Raw genomic sequence first — 23,093 nt, forward strand, 5'->3', positions numbered from 1 at the left:
GGTTGCTGTGCTTTGGGACAAAAAAATAGACCCTGTGATAAAGCCCGTTAGACTGAATGTAGACTGGTGTATACAATATACACAGAATAATATCAGTTTTATCATTCTTAATATTTATACTCCCTATGAATCTTGTCAAAATGAGCAAGAATACCTCAGTAGGCTGGTTTTATTTATTCAAGTATTCAAGTATATATGTTTTGGGTGATTTTAATGCTGATCTCACAGACAGCAGTTCTCGGTTTGCTGACCACTTAACCCACTTTTGTGAAGTTAACAATCTTATCCTGTCTACCAAAGTGTTACTGCCTGCAGACAGCTATACATACATAAGTGAAGCCTGGCATAGTACATCATGGCTGTGTCAGCCGGTGAACAGCTGTGATCAGCTGATCACGGGGCCGGGGTTAAAAGAGAGACGCCACCCACCTGTTTGCCGCTCAGACATCATTCTCTTCGTGTCAGGAGCTCCGAAACTCTGCTGACGTCAGTCTCCGCCTGATTCAGCAACCGTGAGTGTTTTTCCCTTCAATCCTTTTTCTCTTCCCGGCTCCGCTCGCTCTCTGTCTGTAACGACAGTTCCGAAGCCACGCTTCGCGCACTGATCGTTACTAGAATAACTGCGTGTCTGCTCCCAAACCCACCGCTAGCCGTAGCCGCGCTTGGGTCTAGTCAGCACGCTACACAGGCACGCCGAGCTACTGTGCGTAGCTCGCCCCGCCGTGACAGGATGTCTGAGCCCGCTATAGACCCAGCGGAATTCGAACGGCTGAAAGCCGAAGTTCTATATCTTCGCGGTGTGGTAGATCGGATGTGCACAAAAGTGGAGTCCCTCACCGAAACTGTCCTCCAACTTTCCACTTCCGTCACCTCGCTGCAACGTCAGCCGGCGCCGGTGAGCGCGGAACCCCGGATTGGACTACCAGACAAGTGGAACGGAGTTGATGGCCGGCCTGATGGTTTGCTTGCCGCTTTAGACATGCTGTTCGAGTGTCAGCCCACTAAATACGCCACCGCCCGTGCAAAGGTTGCACTGCTAACCTCTCTCTTGTCTGGCCAGGCTCAGGAATGGGCCGCGGCTCTCTACTACAATAAATCGGCAGCTTGCAATGACTATGCCCTGTTTGTGGAGGAATTAAAAAAGACGTTTGTTCCCCCGAGCAGCGAAGTGGAAGTGGAGTCACAGCTGCTTCATCTACGCCAGGGCAGCCGACCCGTCTGTCACTTTGCCTCTCAATTCCGCACCCTGGCCGCTAAGCTACAGTGGGGAGACGCTTCTCTGCGCTCTATTTTTCTGGAGGGACTGGCTGACTACATCCGAGACGAGATGACCGGCCGTGAGGCCCCTAAAACCCTGAATGAGGCCGTGGACCTCGCACTGAAGATTGACCAATGTGTGATGTCGCGGCCTCGCCATACCCCTCGGGTCTTCAAACCCTTCCAGCCTCAGAGGACCACGTCTTCGCGACCTCCACCCCCCTCTGATGGAGCCACGGCTAGCCCAAGCAGCACATCCAGTGAGGAGCCCATGCAGCTGGGTGGACTCCCCAAAGAGGAGAAAGAGAGACGCTGGCGTGAGGGCCTCTGCGCCTACTGTGGATCAGCTCGACACCGTCGTCCCCAGTGCCCGCTACGGCCGGGAAACGACGACGCCAGGTAGACTGCGGGGGTGTCCCACCTGGCCCTTCCCACTCCTCTGACCCCTCTCGTTTTCTGTTACCGGTAACATTTCACCTGAAACACCAACGGCTCTCATCTGAAGCCCTCCTGGACACCGGAGCCGCTGAGAACTTCATCGATCAAAGACTGGCCTCTCGGCTTCGCATTCCGTTGACTTCCGTCGACCGATTCCTCCCGGTGACCTCAGTAGACGGGCGACCACTCCAACCCTACCCGATCCAGTTCCAGACCCAGCCAGTCCGCATGTCTGTCGGGGATCATCAGGAGGAGATCCGGTTTTTAGTAGTCTCGGCCACTTCCTCTCCTCTCATCCTCGGATACCCCTGGTTCCGTCAACATGACCCCCACGTCTCGTGGTCTTCCTGCCAGATCCTGGACTGGGGTCCCCAGTGTTCACGCCACTGCCTTCTCTTCCGCACTGGAAAGGACTCAAAGTCAGAAGAGGCGTCACCCCCGGAGCCCATTGATCTGGATAAGATCCCTCCGGCTTACCATGACCTATCTGAGGTCTTCAGTAAGAAGCGAGCCTCTGCTCTCCCTCCTCATCGCTCCTACGACATGGCCATCGAGCTCCTCCCGGGAGCGGTCCCTCCTCGTGGTCGCCTGTTCTCGCTGTCACCCGCAGAGAACAAAGCCATGGAGGAGTACGTCGCTGAGGCTCTCCAACAGGGCTTCATTCGCCCTTCTACCTCCCCTGCAGCTGCGGGATTCTTCTTTGTCAAGAAGAAAGACGGTGGGCTTCGCCCCTGTATAGACTACCGGGGCTTGAATAAAATCACTGTTAAGAACCACCATCCTCTTCCTCTGCTATCCACCGCACTCGATTCCCTCTCCCAGGCCTGCATCTTCACCAAACTAGACCTACGCAGCGCCTACAATTTGGTGCGGATTAGGGAAGGGGACGAATGGAAGACGGCCTTCATCACCCCTAACGGGCACTGGGAGTATCTGGTGATGCCCTTCGGCCTCTGCAACAGCCCTGCTGTCTTCCAACATCTGATCAACGATGTCTTGCGGGACATGCTGGACCGGTTGGTGTTTGCCTATCTGGATGACATCTTGATCTACTCCCGCACCGAAGTGGACCATATTCGCCATGTGCGGGCCGTGCTGAGCAGGCTGCTCGAGTACCAGCTGTTCTGCAAACTGGAAAAGTGTGCCGTCCATCAGCGGTCCACCACCTTCCTGGGCTTCACCATCTCCTCCAATGGCCTGACCATGGACCCGCAAAAGGTCCAAGCCGTGACCCAGTGGCCTCAGCCCTCCAGCCTTAAGCAGCTACAGAGCTTCCTGGGCTTTGCCAATTTCTATCGGCGCTTTATCCGCAATTTCAGCACCATTGTCGCCCCACTGACATCCCTCACCAAACCAGCTAACCTGCCCAAGCCCTTCTGCCTCCCCCCTGGTGCGAAACAGGCATTCCGAGACCTTATCCGCTGGTTTGCTACGGCTCCCGTCCTGCTCCACCCTGATCCTGCCGGAGATTTTGTGGTGGAGGTGGATGCCTCCGATGTTGGCGCTGGCGCCGTCCTCTCTCAACACGGCCCAGATGGGAAACTTCACCCGTGCTGCTATTTCTCGAGGAAATTCTCTGACACGCAGCGACGGTACGGTGTCGGTGACCGGGAACTCCTGGCCATCAAGTGGGCCTTGGAAGAGTGGCGGCATTGGCTCCTGGGAGCGAAAGAACCGTTTCTGATCTGAACTGATCACCAGAACCTGATCCATATTCGTTCTGCCAAGCAGCTCAACCCAAGGCAGGCCCGTTGGGCCTTATTCTTCGAACCTTACAACTTCCACCTCGCCTACCGCCCTGGCTCCAAGAACACCAAGGCAGACGCTCTCTCCAGGCAGTTCGCCCAGGACGGCCTCACGTCAGACCCTGGACCTATCCTACCGTCTCATTGTTTCGCTGCCCCCCTTCGGTGGCCCTTGGAGGACTCTATCCGGGATGCCCTGACCGCCGAACCGCCTCCGCCTGACACCCCGGCTGGGAGGCTCTATGTACCATCCCGGTGCCGTCAGGAGGCCTTGCTCTGGGCTCACTCCTCCCCGCTCTCTGGTCACCCAGGGCCCGACAGGACCCTCCAGCTCCTCCGTCGTGCCTTCTGGTGGCCCTCCATGACTCGGGACGTCCATGACTTCGTTTCCGCCTGTGACACCTGTGCTCGGGCCAAGTCCTCCACCCAGCCGCCTGCTGGCGACCTTCGCCCTCTCCCTGTGCCGAGACGGCCCTGGTCCCATGTCGGTCTTGACTTTGTTACCGGCCTCCCATCTGTGGACGGTCTTGACACCATCCTCACCTTTGTGGACCGGTTTTCTCAGGCGGTGCACCTGGTCGCCCTGGCCGGCCTCCCCTCCGCCAAACGGACGGCCGAGCTCCTCCTGGACCATGTCGTCTGGCTTCACGGATTCCCCAAGGACATAGTCTCCGATCAGGGGCCCCAGTTCACCGCCAGGTTCTGGAAAGCCTTTTGCCGCCTGATAGAATAGAATAGAAGAGAATAGCCTTTATTGTCATTGTACAGAGTACAACGAAATTGGAGTGCCACTCCCTTGGTGCAAGTTTCAATAATAAATATAAATGTAAAATATAAAAAGTACAAAAAAAACAACAATCGTAAGTACTCAAACAATAGTATGTACAATATATACAGGATAGCAGCATTAATATGATGACAGTATGAATAGCAGCATAATATAATGACAGTGACGGTATGGAATAGGTTCAATTGTTTTTGTGCTTATTTACTACGGTGATAGCTCTGGGAAAGAAGCTATCCCTGAATCTGTTTGTCCTGGTTTTATGTGACCTGTACCGTCGGCCTGACGGTAATAGTTCAAACAGTTGGTTGCTGGGGTGAGAGTGGTCCTTGATGATATTGCCAGCTCTGCTGAGGTACCGAGAGTTTGCAGTGACCTCCAGGCTGGGCAGAGAGCAGCCAGTGATCTTCTGGGCTGTGTTGATGACCCTCTGCAGTACTTTCCTGTCTGCAGCTGAGCACCCTGCATACCATGTTGTTATGCCGTACGTTAGGATGCTCTCTATGGTGGCTCTGTAAAATGTCACCAGCAGCCTCTCCTCCAGGTTGTTCCTCCTGAGCACTCTCAGAAAGTGGAGACGCTGCTGGGCCTTTTTAACCACCGCTGTAGTATTTGCAGTCCAGGAGAGGTCATCAGATATCTGCACGCCCAGAAACCTCATGGAGTGTACCCTCTCCACACAGCTCCCGTGAATGTAAAGTGGGGCCGGGTCTGCTCTGCCCTTCCTGAAGTCCAAGATAAGTTCTTTAGTTTTCGTGGTGTTCAGTTGGAGGTTGTTAACTGAACACCACTCAGTCAGTCTGTTGACCTCATCTCTGTAGTCCGACTCATCCCCCCTTGAGATGAGTCCAACCACTGTGGTGTCATCCGCGAACTTTATGATGGTGTTTGAGAGATGGGTAGGGGAGCAGTCGGATGTGTAGAGCGTAAACAGGAGGGGACTCAAAACACATCCTTGTGGAGACCCAGTGCTGAGTGTGATGGTGCTGGACCGGTGGGGGCCGAGTCTGACAGACTGTGGTCTATTTGTCAGGAAGTCCTTGATCCAGAGGCAGATGGGGGTGGAGAGTCCCAGGTGAGACAGTTTCTGGACCAGGATCTCCGGGATGATATGATTGAATGCTGAGCTGAAGTCCAGAAAGAGCATTCTCACATAGCTTCCTCGGTGCTCCAGGTGACTCAGCGCAGTGTGGAGCTTTATGGTGATAGCGTCCTCGGTGGAACGATTTGTCCTGTAGGCAAATTGGTGGGGGTCCAGAGTGGGAGGCAGACCGGCCCTGATGTGCTGACAGACCAGTCTCTCAAAGCACTTCATCACTACAGGCGTAAGTGCAACAGGCCTGTAGTCATTTGGGCTGGCCACAGCTGTCTTCTTGGCGATGGGGATGATGGTGGAGGTTTTGAGGCAGGGCGGGATGACAAGGAAAGGTTGAAGATTTTAGTGAAGACTCCGGTCAGTTCGTCAGCACATGCTCTGAGAACCTTTCCATGTATTCCATCAGGACCTGCCGCCTTCCTGGGATTCACTGACCTTAGAACACACCTCACTTGGTGCTCCCTAAGTGTTAGTGTGCCAGTGCTGGGGGCGGGTGGAAGTGGTGTGGCAGCTGAGGGCTTGGTCGTCTCAAAGCGGGCGAAGAAACGGTTTAGATCCTCAGCCAGTGAGGCATCAGTCCTAGATGTAGCCTGGTTATTGCTTCTGTAGTTGGTAATGTGATTGATCCCCTGCCACATTTTTCTGGGGTCGTTGTCAGCAAAGTGATCTTCAATCCTCCTCCTATAGACAGCCTTAGCTTTCCTGATGCCTCTACTCAGGTCTGCCCTGGCCGCCCTATACGCAGCCCTGTCCCCTGACTTGAAGGCAGTGTTGCGGCTTTTTAGGAGGGATTGCACTTCGCTATTCATCCAGGGTTTTTGATTTGGAAACACCCTGACCCTTTTGTTGACGGTGACATTGTCAACACAGTTCCTGATGTACGAGAGTACAGTGTCCGTGTACTCCTGGAGGTTGTGGCTGGAGAATAAATCCCATACAGTTGTTGAGAAGCAGTCCTGCAGTTGAGAAAGGGCTCCTTCAGGCCAGGTTTTTATTGTCTTTGTCTGGGGCTTTGTTTTTCTCAGCAGGGGGGTGTAGGTGGGGGTGAGGGACATGCAGAGGTGGTCAGATCCAGCCAGGTGGGGGAGGGGTGTCGCTCTGAAAGCATGCCTGATGTTTGAATAGACATGGTCCAAAGTGTGTTCTCCTCTCGTAGCAAAGTCCACAAACTGGACAAATTTAGGAAGCACAGTCTTTAGGCACGCTTTGTTAAAGTCGCCGGCGACAATAAAAACCCCATCGGGGTGGGCAAGCTGTTGTTTGTTTATGGTGTTGAGCAAGAGGCTGAGAGCCGTGCTAACGTTAGCATCCGGCGGTATATAAACAGCTATCACAATAACTACTGTAAACTCCCTCGGGATGTAAAAAGGTCTGCACGAGACTGCCAGAACCTCCAAATCAGGAGAACAGTGTGTGTGAATGATCCTGCTGTTACAACACCACTCGTTATGCACGTAAACACATAGCCCCCCTCCTCTGCTTTTACCTGAGTTGCTGTTTCTGTCATGCCGGTGTAGCGTGCGGCCTGCTAACTCGACTGCAGTTAGCAGGAGCGTCTCCCAGCCTCTCGTCCGGTTATCACCCTCAGACCAATGGGCAGGTTGAACGGACCAATCAACAGTTGGGGCGCTTCTTACGGTGCTTCGTCTCCGCCCAACCGTCGCTTTGGCCTCGTTACCTGGTGTGGGCTGAGTTGTCTCATAACCTTCACGTCTCTTCCGCCACCGGTCTCTCGCCCTTTGAGGTCTGTCATGGTTTTCATCCTCCTATCTTCAGCCATCAGGAAGCGGGGGTCGACGTGCCTGCTGCTGAACGGATGGTCCGCCGCTGTCGTCAGGCCTGGATCAAGGCGCGGGCTGCCATTACCCGGGCCAACGCTCTGTACACCCGGCAGCATCGTCGCTTCCAGCTGGGGGACCGCGTCTGGCTCTCCACAAGGCACCTGCGGCTGCGCGGTGAGTCCAAGAAGCTCACTCCCCGGTTCGTCGGCCCGTACGAAGTCACTGCCCGGCTCAACCCCGTGGCTTACCGTCTCCGGCTTCCACCCGCCATGAAGGTCCATCCGGTTTTCCACGTCTCGCAGCTTAAGCGGCGCGTCACTTCCTCGCTGGCGCCCCCCTCCCGGGCCCTGCCGCCGCCCAGGATCATCGATGGGGGTCCTGTCTACACTGTCCGACGGATCTTGGACTCCCGTCCCCGGGGCCGGGGGGTCCAGTATTTGGTGGACTGGGCTGGCTACGGCCCTGATGAGCGCTCCTGGGTGCCGTCCCGCTTCATCTTGGATCCTTCCCTCATCTCGGATTTCCGTCGCCGCCGTCCTGGCCTGTCGGGTGCCGGTCCTCGGGGGGGGGGTTCCTGTCAGCCGGTGAACAGCTGTGATCAGCTGATCATGGGGCCGGGGTTAAAAGAGAGACGCCACCCACCTGTTCGCCGCTCAGACATCATTCTCTTCGTGTCAGGAGCTCCGAAACTCTGCCGACGTCAGTCTCCGCCTGATTCAGCAACCGTGAGTGTTTTTCCCTTCAATCCTTTTTCTCTTCCCGGCTCCGCTCGCTCTCTGTCTGTAACGACAGTTCCGAAGCCACGCTTCGCGCACTGATCGTTACTAGAATAACTGCGTGTCTGCTCCAAACCCACCGCTAGCCGTAGCCGCGCTTGGGTCTAGTCAGCACGCTACACAGGCACGCCGAGCTACTGTGCATAGCTCGCCCCGCCATGACAGGCTGGACCACCGTATCTGTACAGCTGATGGACATGCAGCTTTAGCAAACATGACTATCAGGTATGAGGTAACTCTGTCAGACCATACACTTTTGGTTTTACTGTGAATGTGGAACAAATGCCAGCAACAACTGGAAATAATATTGCTAATATTGCTACCAGTGTAAAATTAGACTGGTCAACATTTGGTGAAGATGATTTCTTAGCTTATCATAGTGATACCGATATACATCTGAACAACATTTCTTTGCCCAAAGAAGCTATTTTGTGTAAAGATGTCAACTGTAAGAATGCTGTGCATAAACATTTACTCTGCTCCGTGTAAGATAAGATAAGATAAGATAAGATAACCTTTATTAGTCCCACACGTGGGAAATTTGTTTTGTCACAGCAGGAAGTGGACAGTGCAAAAGTTATGAGGCAAAAATTAGAATACAATAAGAATAAATACAGTACACAACTGTACAGAATAGAATAAAATAAAATACTATATACTGTAGAATAAAATAAAATAAATATACAATAAGATAAAAATAGAATACAAATACAAATACTATATACAACTGAGTAAAAATACAACGATGACAGAAAGGATTATTGCATGTGTATGATGATATAGTGACTGCTCTGCATGAAAGTGGTACACTGCTTGATAAACAATATAAGCATAAGAAACCTAACATCAGACCTGGCTGGAAAGAACATGTATCCATGTACCATGATGAAGCTCGCATAGCTTATAAATGTTGGGCCATGGCTGGAAGACCTAAACAAGGCCCAGAATTTGAACAGAAAAAATGTGCGAATGCCAGATATAAGTACGCTGTTCGCTTTATAACTAAACATGAGCAAATGCTGAGAGCGGATTCTTTGGAAAATGCTGTGTAATAATATGGCAGATTTTTGGAAAGAGGTGAAAGCTCTTAATAACTGTAAACCATCTCTACCATCAACTGTTGAAGGTGTTTCTGGGGCAGATAACATTGCAGCATTATGGAGACAGCATTACAGTGCATTGTTTAACTGTATAAAAAGTGAACCATATGAGGACAATTTTGACATGAGTAATGACACAATAAATGTAAGGACACATGAAGTATATGAAGCCATTCATAGGTTGTCTGATAATAAATCCTCTGGTTTGGATCACATCACGGCAGAACATTTAAAACATGCTAGTTTAAGGCTAGCTCCTCTTTTAGCGCTCTGCTTCACTGGGTTTATGATTCATGGCATATTACCAGACTCAATGCTGTGTATTTTACTGGTACCAGTTATGAAGGACAAAGCTGCAAAAGTGAGCTGTTTGGATAATTACAGGCCGATTGCACTAGCCAGTATTTTATCTAAGGCGTTAGAAAGAATCTTGTTTGACAGAGTTAGTGTGTTCATCTCTTCTCTGGATAATCAGTTTGGCTTCAAACCAAAGCACGGCACTGACATGTGCATATATGCACTCAAGGAAATAGTCAGTTTGTACAGGGCTAAAAATTCATCTGTCCTCATGTGTTTCATTGATGCCTCTCAGGCTTCTGATCGAGTGAACCACAGAAAACTTTTTGATAACCTGAAGACACGGGGAGTTCCTCAATACATGGTGAGGATTCTCTCTTACTGGTACGCTCATCAGAACATGCAGGTTAAATGGGGAAGCAGTATTTCGTCCCCCTTTGGTGTCAGCAATGGTGTTAGACAGGGTGGGATTTTGTCTCCAATTTTATTTAATCTATATGTTGATGATCTGTCCATACAGCTGAGAGCCTGTAACACTGGGTGTATATTAGGTAAAACATTGATAAATCATCTTATGTATGCAGATGACCTGGTTGTTTTTAGTCCAAGCAGTGCTGGGTTACAGGATCTTCTCAATGTCTGTACTGAATATGGTGTACAATATGACATAAAGTACGATTCTGCTAAAAGTGCTGTTTTGATATGTAGAACCAAGCAGGATAAACAGCTAAATTTCCCTTTGTTTAAACTGGCCCAAAAACTCTTGAAGTTCATAAAAAGGTGGAATACCTCGGTCACTTTAGAATAGAATAGAATAGAATTCAACTTTATTGTCATTGCACATGCACAGGTACAGGGCAACGAAATGCAGTGTGCATCCATCCAGAAGTGCTTTAGTGATATAGATATATTACAATATATATTAGCAATAATATAGATATGTGAGTATATTACAGAAATGGGTCTATTATGGTATGTTATAATGTACACGGTATGAAGTATGTTGTGAATATTCTATAACTATAAGTGTACAGGCTGTAGTGAGTACAAGCTATGTGCAGGCTATGAACAGGATATAAATATGAAAAACTATACAGAATATGAAATAATAACTTTACAGAATGTGAGATATACAGCTATACAGAAATGGGAACTATGCAAGTTGTAAACAGTTGTAGAATTAAAAATTATCGAATGTACAGAATGATTATTTACACAGAGCTATACAGTAGTGCAGTTAAGATAAGTGAGGGTGTGGATAGTTTCTACAGAGGCTATATAAAGTGCTAGTGGTTGTGAGTGGTGGTTCAGTCCATGTTATTATTGTGTGTTTGAGGGTACAGTTGTCCATTGTGGGTGTGTGTATGTTCAGTCCATGAGTTTAACGTGGGTCAGATGTCAGGAGGCAGAGTTCAGGAGTCTGACAGCTGTGGGGAAGAAGCTGTTCCGGTACCTGGTGGTCTTAGTTCGGAGGCTCCTGTGCCGCCTCCCAGAGGGCAGGAGGGTGAAGAGTCCATGTGATGGGTGACTGGGGTCTTTGATGATTTTCCCAGCCCTTTTCAGACACCGCTTCCTGTAGATGTCTTTTATGGCAGGAAGTGGTGCTCCGGCGATGCGCTGGGCAGTTTTCACGACCCTCTGCAACGCCTTCCGGTCCGAGGCAGAGCAGTTCCCGTACCAGACTGTTATACAGTTGGTCAGGATGCTCTCGATGGTGCAGCGATAGAAGTTCACCAGGATGTCTGAGGACAGGTGGTTCTTCCTCAGAGTCCTCAAGAAGAAGAGGCGCTGGTGAGCCTTCTTGACCAGCTTGGAGCAGTTGGTCGTCCAGGTGAGATCCTCGGAGATGTGGACTCCCAGGAACTTGAAGCTGCTCACACGCTCCACAGCCGTCCCCTTAATGTGGATGGGTGGATGTGGGTCAGCATTCCTCCTGTAGTCTACGATGAGCTCCTTGGTCTTCTCGGTGTTAAGCAGCAGGTTGTTTGTGTCGCACCACTCAGCCAGACGATCCACCTCCTCCCTGTAGGCGGCCTCATCGTTGTCACTGATGAGGCCAATCACCGTGGTGTCATCTGCAAACTTAATGATGGTGTTGGAACCATCAGCAGGTCTGCAGTCGTGGGTGAAGAGGGAGTAGAGGAAAGGGCTCATCACACAGCCTTGTGGTACACCGGTGTTCATCGTGATTGTAGATGAGCAGCGGTTATCCAGCCGGACATGTTGGGGGCGGTTGGTCAGGAAGTCCAGTAACCATTTGCAGATGAGGGAGCTGATGCCCAGGTCTGTCAGTTTCCTGATGAGTTGTGAGGGGTGGATTGTATTGAATGCTGAACTGAAGTCTATAAACAGCATTCTGGCGTAGGTGTTGTTGTTGTCCAGGTGTGAGAGGACAGAGTGCAGTGCGATGGAGACTGCATCCTCTGTGCTCCTGTTCTGGCGGTATGCGAATTGGTGGGGGTCCAGGGTGGGGGGGAGACAGGATTTGAAGTGTGCTAGGACCAGCTGCTCTAAGCACTTAGTGATGATGGGGGTGAGTGCTACTGGGCGGTAATCATTGAGGCAAGATGGGTTGGAGTTTTTGGGTATCGGGACGATGGAGGTGGATTTGAAGCAGGCCGGTACCGCAGCGTGGGCCAAGGACAGATTGAATATGTCTGTGAGCACTCCTGCAAGCTCCCCAGAACACGCTCTGAGAACACGCCCGGGGATGCCATCAGGACCTGCAGCCTTGTGGACATTGACATTGCTCAGCACCGCTCCTACATCGGTGGGGGAGAGAGTCAGAGGTTGGTGGTCTGGCGTCATGTCTGCTTTGGTTGTGGTTGTGGGGTTCCCTCGCTCAAAACGAGCATAAAAGTTGTTGAGCTCGTTGAGGAAGGAGACATCAGAGGATGCGGGGGAGGGTTTGGTGGTCCTGTAGTGTGTGATGGGCTGGAGTCCTTGCCACATGCGTCGGGGTTGTAGTTGGAGAAGTGTTCTTCTACCTTCTTTTTGTAATGGTGTTTGGCTTTTTTGATGCCCTTCTTTAGATTAGCCCTGGCTGTGCTGTAGGCGTGTGCATCTCCTGACCTAAAGGCAGTGTTGCGGGCCTTCAGGAGGAGACGAACATCCCGGTTCATCCAAGGCTTCTGGTTGGGGTACATGGTGATCCGTTTCTGGGTGGTGACACTGTCTGTGGTTTCGGAGATGTAATCCAGTACAGATGAGGCATACTGGTCCAGGTCTGTGTGCGTGAACATATTCCAGTCTGTGTTTTTAAATCTGTCCTGGAGCACTGCGTCTGTCCCCTCTGGCCACACTTTAATTGTCCTCACAGCAGGTTTCACACGTTGGATGAGTGGTGAATACCTAGGTGTGAGGAACAGGGAGAGATGGTCCGATTGTCCAATGTGGGGGAGGGGTGTGGCTTTGTAGGCTCCAGCCAGGTTTATTACTGAGCAAATGAATGATGATGACGACATATACAGACAGCGGTGTAAGCTCTATGTGCAGGCAAATACTATTGCTCGCAAATTCAGCTTTTGTTCACTTCCAGTTAAAGTGGCTTTGTTTAAAGCGTATTGCACACCGCTATATACTGCCCCCTTGTGGTCATCCTACAAACAATGTAGCATGCAGAAGCTGCATGTTGCATAAAATGATGCGATGAGAATCCTTTGCAGGTTACCTAGAAGGGGTAGTGCCAGCCAGATGTTTGTAGCTGTGGGTGTTTGGACTTTTAAAACACTTTTAAGAAAGTTAATGTTCAATTTTAGAGAACGACTGGATGGCTCTAGTAACAGTATAATTTTAGCGCTCACAGATCCGACAGTGAGTGGTTCCCATTACTCATCCAGTCTGAGAAAGCACTGGTTGAAGTGTTTGTGTATTTATTGATTTCTTTTAAGTAATTGTGTTTTATGTATATTATGGTTTTATATTTTTACAAATGCTTTATATGTTTATATGTATATACATATATATATTTTTAAGGTTTATACCTTGTGTTTTATTTTATGGGGGGGGGGGGGTGTTTCTGTCTTGTTCTTATGGACATGAAGTCTGCCAATAAAGATTGATTGATTGATTGATTGACCTCACTACAAAATATTCCAAAGGTAACTGTTAAAAAGGTGAAAAAGATTGGGAATGATAGCAACTCAGTTTGGTGGAGGGGGATTTTGCTGTGGCGTTGTTTTTCAGAAGCCAGGCACGGCCCCATAGTTCCACTGGAAGAAACTCTCAGTGCTGCAAAATACCCACCAAAAGACATTTGGCAGAGTGGAGACTGCAAGCCAGGCTTTCTCAACCATTTAAAAAAAAAGGAGTTTATTGAACCATCAGAAAAAATGTCTTTTAAAAAATTAATTACATTTTAATTTCCATGCATGACTTTTAATTTTGGCATATTTATTACATGTGGCATTTTGCTTAAAAATGTGCAATTTATTGAGGTTTTTCAGGGGGGGAAAGGATCACATTAATGATGTTGAAGTCTCAAAAACTCACAAAAAACCCTGTATGTAACAAATATGACACACTAGGCGTTAAGGTGCTAAACCTTGTGGAAAGCCTTCTCGGAAGAGTTGAAGCTGTTATAGCTGCAAAGGGTGGACTGACATTATACTCAACCCCATGGATTAAGAATAGGATCCCACTCAAGTTAATTTGCATATGAAAGGCAAACGATGGAATAAGTTTGGCAATATAGTGTACGATTACAAATTCAAACATCAATCTTCAGTCTACCATGATCTGCTGCCATACACACTTACACATAAATTATGTTCAAACATGGTGTTAGTTATGCAGACTGTGGTTATCACATAAGTCCAACAAAAGAGTTTAACCCCTCTCCAGTAGACCTCCAGTTGTGCATTGAGCTCGACATCTCTGTGCTCTTCTTGCGCTTTACTTAGGACCAGTTTGTCTTGGGAGACCCTACCAGGGGCTCCAGACAACATAGCCCCTATAGGCACACAAACCTCTCCATCATGATAAGGTGGTGATTCATGGATGGGTGCGAAATACTAATTTGATCATGAAGTCACATTTTGTGGTATATGGTAGTTATTTGTACAGCCAGAGCTTTTGTGCAGGCAAGACCCAGAGTTGTACTGACACGTGATAACCCAACTGATTCAATTCAAATCTGTCATGAGAAGCTGTGTGTGGGAGGGAGGATAGGACCCAAAATGCAGGACCCAGAAGTGGGACTAAACTTGTCATCAGCTTTATTGCCAGAATTGCAGAATGCTATTACTATTTATTTAAATTATTTCTTTCAGATTGGTGCAGCGGCTGCAGTGATGCAGACGTTGTACCGGTCCATCATGGTGTAGAGAGCTGAGTGTAAAAGCGAAGCTCTCTATTTACTGGTCGATCTACTTCCCTACCCTCACCTATGGTAATGAGCTGTGGGTAATGACCGAAAATACAAGCAGCAGAAATGGGCTTCCTCCGAAGGGTGGCTGGCCTCTCCCTTAGAGATAGAGTGGAAAATTCAGCCATCCGGGAGGGGCTCAGAGTAGAGCGGCTGCTCCTCCACATCGAAAGGAGCCAGTTGAGGTGGTTTGGGCATCTGATAAGCCTCCTGGGCGCCTCCTATGTGAGGTGCTCCAGGCATGTCCCACCGGGAGGAGGCCCTGGGGCAGACCCAGGACACGCTGGAGAGATTATATCTTTCGGGTGGCCTGGGAACGCCTTGGTGTTCCCCCAGATAAGCTGGAGGAGGTGGCCGGGGAGAGGGAGGTCTGGTCTTCTCTTATTAGGCTGCTGCCCCTGTATAAGCGGAAGAAGATGGATGGATGGATACTTTCTCTCCAAATTATTTTTCTGAGTTAACTTCAGCTTCCTCCAAACCATCAACAGATCTCTTAGACTGTATTGTTACAAGACTGCTCAAAGAAGCCCTACCATTAATTTATTCATCAATCTTAAATATGAAAAATTTCTTTCAGTTAATGAACTTTATGTTGGCAGTAATTATAATCACTTTAAAAGCCATCACTTGACCCAACTGTCTTGGCTAATTATAGGCCAATCTCCAACCCTCCTTTTAGCTGTAAACACCTAACTGATCATCCACAGAGGAATTTATTTATTTCAAGAGTTTCAGTCCGGCTTCAGATTTTCTTATGGACTATAACAGCAGACCCATATCTATGCATGTCCTACTAAACCTCAGGGCAGGTCTAGTAGTTATCGTCAACATAACTTGTTGTTAATAGTACCTTCATTGTTGCTCTCTCCCTCAGACTCTAGATGGGTTTGTTTTTGTTGTTGCATCAGATGGAAAAATCATGTACATATCAGAAACGGCATCAGTGCACCTTGGTCTGTCACAGGTAAGACAATCCACCTCAGCACTCTCTCATGTGGACTAATACCCAGGAATAAGTTTAGATTTTCTGAACCAAACAATCTGGAGAAAAATGTATAAGTAACATAGAAGCATGTGTCATGTAACAACTGAGTTTTCAACACACTTCAGACATGGCATAAATAGAACACTCTTTTGTTTCTATATGAATTTAATGCATTTGTGCAACTAATCACTAAATGTTCCAAATGTGTGTGCCACAGGTGGAGCTAACAGGAAACAGTATATTTGAGTACATCCACCCATCAGACCATGATGAGATGACAGCAGTGCTGAGTCTCCGCCAGGCCCCACAGCAACATTTCTTGCCAGGTACTTAAAGACCTTATTTCTCCATTGTGTGCCACACAGTGGTAGTTGATATTTTATTCTTGAAGTGAATTAACTGTTTGTTCTTCGATGCTGTCCATGCCTGGCTGCTCCTCTTGTCTCTCCTCCGGTTGCGGTGTGCTACTGAAGTATGGGATGCATGATTAGAACCGTCTGTGTTGGCCAGCCTCCCTTGGCACCATCTGTAACACCCCTCCTACTACAATGATGTTATGATGTGATATACATACAAAAGATATTTTAAAAATTTATAATATATGCCCATGTTTGCAGAGGTCATTGATTGATTGATTGACTGATTGATTGAATCTTTATTTTGAACATGTTGAAAAAGTACAACAACATAGAATTAAGAAAATGTGCCCCATGTTCGGATTGTGTGTACAAGCCAACTCTGCCTCCTGTGAAAGGAAATCAGCTACAACTACCTGAGTCCCCAGCCTATGGACCACCTTGAATTTAAAAGGCTGAAGTTTCAAAATCCACTGGGTGATCTGGGTGTTGGCATCTCTCATGCAACAGAGCCACTGCAGTGGGGTACAATCCAGCAGAGGGTGAATGGGCATCTCAGGAGGTAATAACAAAGAGAGTGTGCCGCCCACCAGATTGCCAAGCCCTCTTTTTCAACAGTACTATACCAGGTTTCTAGTTCTGACAGTTTCCAGCTGATGTACACAACTGGGCAGTTGACCGCCCCTTATCTGCTGACGGCAGGCCTCTGCTTTAGGTGTTAGTCTGCAGGATAAAAGAGAGGGAAAGGTTTGGTGTGTGGAGCAGTGGTTCCCCACAGAGAGCCTTCTTCACCTTCAAGAAAGGCATTTTGCACTGCTCCATCCACTGGACCAGGTCTGGGGTAACCTTTCAGATGAAGTCAGTCAAGGGCCTTGTTGGCATCGCAAAGTTCAGAACAAACCACCAGGAATTGCCAGCCAGCCAGCCCTAATAGGGCTGAAATAGTGGAATAGGTGAATTTAGTACCTCCAGCCCCAACTCATCTCAATTATTTAGCACACTCGCCACATTGGGGTGATATATTTGTGTGGCAGCTCCTCTGTCTTACTGCACCAACTTGTGGTCAACATCCACTTGCCATGTGACCAAATCTTAGAAATATGGTATCTAAGCAGATTCTTACTCTGGATGGCATTACTTTGGCCTCCAGTAACACTGTGAGGAACCTTGGAGTCATTTTTGACCAGGACATGTCCTTCAACGCACATATTAAACAAATATGTAAGACTGCGTTCTTCCATTTGTGCAACATCTCTAAAGTTAGAAATATCCTGTCTCAGAGTGACGCTGAAAAACTAGTTCATGCATTTATTACTTCCAGGCTGGACGACTGTAATTCATTATTATCAGGAAGTCCTAAAAACTCGCTGAAAAGCCTTCAGCTGATCCAAAATGCTGCAGCAAGAGTCCTGACAGGGACTAGAAGAGAGAGCAGATTTCTCCTGTTTTGGCTTCCCTTCATTGGCTTCCTGTTAAATCCAGAATTGAATTCAAAATCCTGCTCCTCACATACAAGGTCTTAAATAATCAGGCCCCATCTTATCTTAATGACCTTGTAGTACCATATCACCCTATTAGAGCACTTGGCTCTCGCTCTGCAGGCCTACTTGTTGTTCCTAGAGTATTTAAAAGTAGAATGGGAGGCAGAGCCTTCAGTTTTCAGGCCCCTCTTCTGTGGAACCAGCTTCCAGTTTGGATTCAGGAGACAGACACTATCTCTACTTTCAAGATTAGGCTTCAAACTTTCCTTTTTGCTAAAGCATATAGTTAGGGCTGGACCAGGTGACCCTGAATCCTCCCTTAGCTATGCTGCAATAGACGTAGGCTGCCGGGGGATTCCCATGATGCATTGAGTTTTTCCTTTCCAGTCACCTTTTTCACTCACTATGTGTTAATAGACCTCTCTGCATTGAATCATATCTGTTATTAACCTCTGTCTTTCTTCCACAGCATGTCTTTCATCCTGTCTTCCTTCTCTCACCCCAACCGGTCGCAGCAGATGGCTGCCCCTCCCTGAGCCTGGTTCTGCCGGAGGTTTCTCCCTGTTAAAAGGGAGTTTTTCCTTCCCACTGTCGCCAAAGTGCTTGCTCATAGGGGGTCATATGATTGTTGGATTTTTCTCTGTACCTATGAAGTGCCTCGAGGCGACTTTTGTTGTGATTTGGCGCTATATAAATAAAATTGAATTAAATTGAATTGAATTTAGTAGACAAAGGTGAATGGCTTAAACATGAATTGAGCTGCAGTTTGGGGAAGGCCTCGGAGGGGACTGGCCGCGGCTCCTGGGCATGGCAGATCCCCAAAGAAGGCATCCCCTAAAAGCAGTAATAACTGTGCTTTACAAAGGTCAAAGACCTCTGCAGTAATATAACTGGTAGTCAGGCTAGCGAAGATAAGTAGCCCATGGCCTCAATAAGGTGGTGGAGGATTCCATAGAGTGGAGCGGATGAGCTCGAAAAATTAGGAAGAAATTGCAGGAGAAGAGATCAAAGGAATTTCAAAATTACGAAAGACCTTGATAGATGATTAAGGGGAACCCTTCATCATGTAGCAACATGACTTGACTCGGAACTGAAGCTCTAACAGTGATGTATGCTGGGATTTTGAGACTTGAAGTAATGGCTTGAGGGGTCATAAACGCTTAAGTGAGCTTGTCTTGGGGCAGAAGATGGAGAGGGGATGCCTGGCTGGTTAATTTGCTTTGGGTAAGGTAGCAATAACTACTGTGCCGATTTCAAAAGGGACGCCTTGAGGAATTATGCATATGGTGGAGTTCAGATCTCTTAAAAGGAGCAATAGAGGACAGAACCCGGCATCCCGGTGCCACAAGGGTTTGCTGCTGCATTCTGCACAGGAGGGAACAAAACGGAGAAACTGTCATCCTGGTGTGAGGAATGTTTACTGCTGTGTTTGCAAATGACTGATATGGTGAAGGAGACTGGGCACCCGGTGCCAGGAATGTGCACTGTTAGATTTTGTGAAAGATTGATAGATGCAGGGAAGCTGGCATCCCAGAAAGGAAAGCTTGCTGCTACATTTGTGACAGAGGGATAGAGTGAAGAGAAACTGGCATCCCGGATCCAGAAAATGTTGCTACTTCTAATTGCAAAGGGGGGACAGTAGAGCAAAAAACTGGTATGAGAACTTGGCATCCTGGTATCAGGAAGTTTTTTGTTTTTGTTTTGTGCAAACGACAGATGGCAGACAACTGACATCCTGAAGGCAGAAGGGTTCCCTGCTGCTTTTTGCAGTGATAGCTGCAGAGAAGCTTATTGCTGCATATGAGGGACAGAGAAAGAGAACCTGGCATCCCGGTGCCAAAAGCTTGCTGCTGCATTTGCAAATACGTGAAGAGAACCAGACATCCTGATGTCAAAAGCATTCTGCTTTGTTTGCAAAGGAGGGATAGAGAAAGAGAACCTGGCATCCTAGTGCTATAAAGCATGCTGCTGCATTTTGTGAATGATGGATATAGAAAGAAGCTGGCATCCCAGTGCTAAAAGGGTTCGGTGCTGCTTTTTGCAATTATAGAGGTTCAAGGTTCAAGGTTCAAGGTTCTTTATTATTTGTCACATGCATAGTTATACAAGTATAACACACAGTGAAATGTAGCCTGACACGCTCCTCGACATGTGCAAAAATTGGGGGGGGGGGGGGGGGGGGGGTGTAGAGGAAGAACATTATATATATATATATATACACACATATAGTATATGTACTGGGTGAATGTGCAGTAGTAGCAGCAAGCAGGTGAATTCTGTACATTAATATGAATAGATATCTGACTATTTTACAGGATAGACAATATAAACATATTTAAAATTAAAGGAATTGAAATGTACATTGTGCCTTGGTTTAGTGTCTGGAAGAGTCCTGTCTCAGTCAATTATAGATGATGTGAGAGGGCGGGTTTGTGTGTTTAGGGCACGGATGGCTTGGGGATAGAAGCTCCTCTTGAGTCTCTCTGTCCTTGCCCGGAAGATGCGGAACCTTCTACCAGATTGCAGAAGTTGGAACAGTTTGTTGCCAGGATGGGACGGGTCCTTCAGTATCTGCGCTGCTCTAGTCCGGCATCTCCTGGTGTAGGTGTCCTGAAGCGGGGGGAGAGCAGATGCAGAGAAACTGGCAACTCGTTGGGAGAGGAGCTTGCTGCTGCGCTTGCGAATGAGGGAAGAGAACCTGGCATTCTGGTGCCAAAAAGCATGCTGCATTTCCCAAAGGAGGGATAGAGAGAAGGGGAACTGGTAACCCGGTGCCTTTTTTTTTTTTTTTTAAAACATCTGTGCAGAGAAAGTGGCAGCTCTGTGGTAGGAAGTTTGCTGCTGCAGTTTACGAATGATGGATATAGAAAGAACCTGGCATCCCAGTGCCAGAAGGGTTCACTGTAATGAACCCTTCTGGCACTGGGATGCCAGGTTCTTTCTTTATCTATCATTCTCAAATGCAGCAGCAAGCTTTTCTACCAATGAGTTGCCAGTTTCTCTGTATCTGTATGATGTCTACTGTCATTTCTTCTCTTTATTGAGCAATTCATTCAGGACAGTGTAGCCACTGTCAGGAATGAAATGTACATAATAGCTTAGCATCATTGTTCAGGTAACAATGAGTGTATGGTAGTTCAAAAAGCACTTGGACCATAGCCTTTTGAAATAAGCCTGGTGATGATGTTATCCCAAAGGGGAAACAAAGCAGAATAGCTCTTTTTGAGTAATAATAATAATAATAATGGATTGCATTTATATAGCGCTTTTCGAGAACCTCAAAGCACTGTAAACTGTCAACTGCTTCTTTGAATTCTCTTCTACATCAATCTATAGTTAGGCATTTGATAAGTCTAACTTACTGCAAGGGATGCAAACAGGTCCTCAATGTGTGGAACTGGGTACTTATCCATGCAGAGCTGTGTGTTGAGAGTGGCCTTGAACTCTCCATACAGTCTCACTGTGCCACCAGGTCAGCAGAGGGCAGCACAGTTGGCTTTAGGGACAAACCATGGACGATGTCCACTGTGATTCTTGGATACCATGGACAGTTCTCACACAGAGTCCCTGTAACAACTACTCCTGCACCTATGAGTTTGTGAGGTCTCAGAATTTTGAATTATCTGGATGACTGGCTGGTCTGTGCAGTCTCAGAACAATAGTCTTGCAGCCATGTAGTTGTGCTCTTAGAACATGTCCAGCCTGTGGGTTGGCTTCTGAACTACCAAAGGAGCAAGCTCCACCCATCCCAGGTCACAACTTTTCTAGGTATGACTCTGGACTCCAACAGGGCCACTCAGACATTGGCTCGCCCTCTTCAGGCTACACTTTTGGGTCAGCTGGGGAATGCTCTTTGCCTCATGGGCCTCATGGCATGTTCAGCAATGCCTTCTGAGTTTGGGCCTTTGCCCACAGCAGTCTCATCAGGCAGGGACTTTGGTGCCACAGAGGCTCCACTGAGCTCTCCACTTTTGAAGGTACTCTCAAATTAGAGCAGGGTTATGTGTTGGATATAAATGTGTTGGAGCTAATGGCTCTGTTCCTTGCACTCCAGCAGTTCCTGCTAAGACTGGGAGGCTATCATGTCATCATCAGTACAGACAGCACAGTAACTACAGTCACAGCAGCCTACATCAACAGGAAGGGGGCCTAGACTCTAACATCCTCTGCAAGCTGGCAACCAGGTTGTGACAAGCCAGCTCCTGGTTTGAAGGAACCTCCTGTCTTAGGTGAATGGAACACTATTCTCCCCTTTCCCACAGACTGATGTGTGGCCCCTGAGGAAAAGGCTCCTTGCCTTGTGGCTACCAGAACTGGTGGTACAAACTATGCAAGAGTCTATGCAAGAACCCACTAGGACTGCCTACTTGTATCACTGGGGACTGTTTGGCTCCTGATGCATGGCCCACCAGATGGCCAACCATGAGGCTACAGTGGAGATCATCCTGCAGTTCTTGCAATCCTAACTGGAGGCGTGCAAATCAGCAGTTACCCTGCGAGGTATTGTGGCATTGATCAAGACAGATTATATTGGTCACTCACCTCCAGCTGAGTGACCAATATGATCACTCATCCGGAGTGAATCAGAGGTGATTCATTTCCACTCAGTGGTAATGAATCAGCTCCCAGTTTTAAAAGGTACCCAGAGGGCGACAATTCACCAGTCTAGATCCCCACTTCCCCTATGGGATTTGGATTCAGACCTTTGTGCACTTCACCAACCTGCCTTCAAGCCTCAAGGATGCTGATTTGAACTGAATTTCCCTCAAAACAGCTGTTCTGATAGACATAACATTTTCCAGAAGGATTAGTGATTAGTCCATAAAGACTGTTGCAGGTTTTTACTGGAAGCAGCAGGGTTTATCCTCCGTACCAACCCTACAGGCCAACTCAGGACAGAAGACAGCCTGTGCCAGGCTGCTCTGTGCTCTGTCTGAGTCTTGACAGAGTATATTAGGTGCACTCAGACCATTAGGAAGACTGATCAGCTTTTTACCTGTTTTAACTTTGGAGTCCTGGTAGACGCTTGTCAAAGGCCAGACTGTCTCACTGGGTTGTAGATATCATGCAGCAGGCATATATATTTTCGGGTACTTCCTTCCCATTCATTTCCCATGCATATGGAATATGTAAAAGAATAGATATAGTCTCTTACTCAGAGAACCAAAGTTACAATGTAACCATACAATTCACAAAGAGCTATTAGCTATTAACTTGGTATATCTCAGCATGCTGTGTCATATATCCTAAAACAATGAGATAACTGGACAAGTAGAAGACAAAACAAAAGTGTACAGGAGATGAAAATGGGTCAAATTTCTGTCTTTATGAAACAGAAAAAAATCCAGTGAAGACTTGACATGCGACCTGAGATATGTATCTGCCCCTTCACTTGATCCATCTACTATTTGTTGAAGTCGCACCAGAAATAATCTCAGTGCAAGTCTGGCTGTCAAGAAGCCATTCTTAACCCTCTCAGGCTCAAATTAAACTTTTTGTTGCTAATGCACAACCAAGTCCTGCAGTGGTACTTCTGAGTAAAAAAAACCCCTCATAAAATATGTATGTGGGGTAATCAAGTTGTTAGTTTTTACTTTTGCAAATCGGCAACGCCTGCCTTGAGAGGGTTAAG

General features: G+C 47.8%; 1 protein-coding gene across 1 annotated transcript in view; it reads left to right on the forward strand.

Annotated features, from left to right (window-relative positions):
- sim2 (SIM bHLH transcription factor 2) overlaps positions 1–23,093 on the forward strand; it is a gene marked incomplete at its 5' end in the record, with an annotated part of 58,027 nt that overhangs the window by 18,690 nt on the left and 16,244 nt on the right. The window contains 2 exons of the mRNA XM_082548813.1: positions 15,514–15,603; positions 15,842–15,950. Of these exons, the coding sequence (XP_082404939.1) occupies positions 15,514–15,603; positions 15,842–15,950 (199 nt within the window). The remainder of the gene's footprint in view (positions 1–15,513; positions 15,604–15,841; positions 15,951–23,093) is intronic.

The sequence above is a fragment of the Aulonocara stuartgranti genome (genome assembly GCF_965226115.1).
Source record: "Aulonocara stuartgranti genome assembly, chromosome: 10".
Taxonomy (NCBI): Eukaryota; Metazoa; Chordata; class Actinopteri; order Cichliformes; family Cichlidae; genus Aulonocara; species Aulonocara stuartgranti.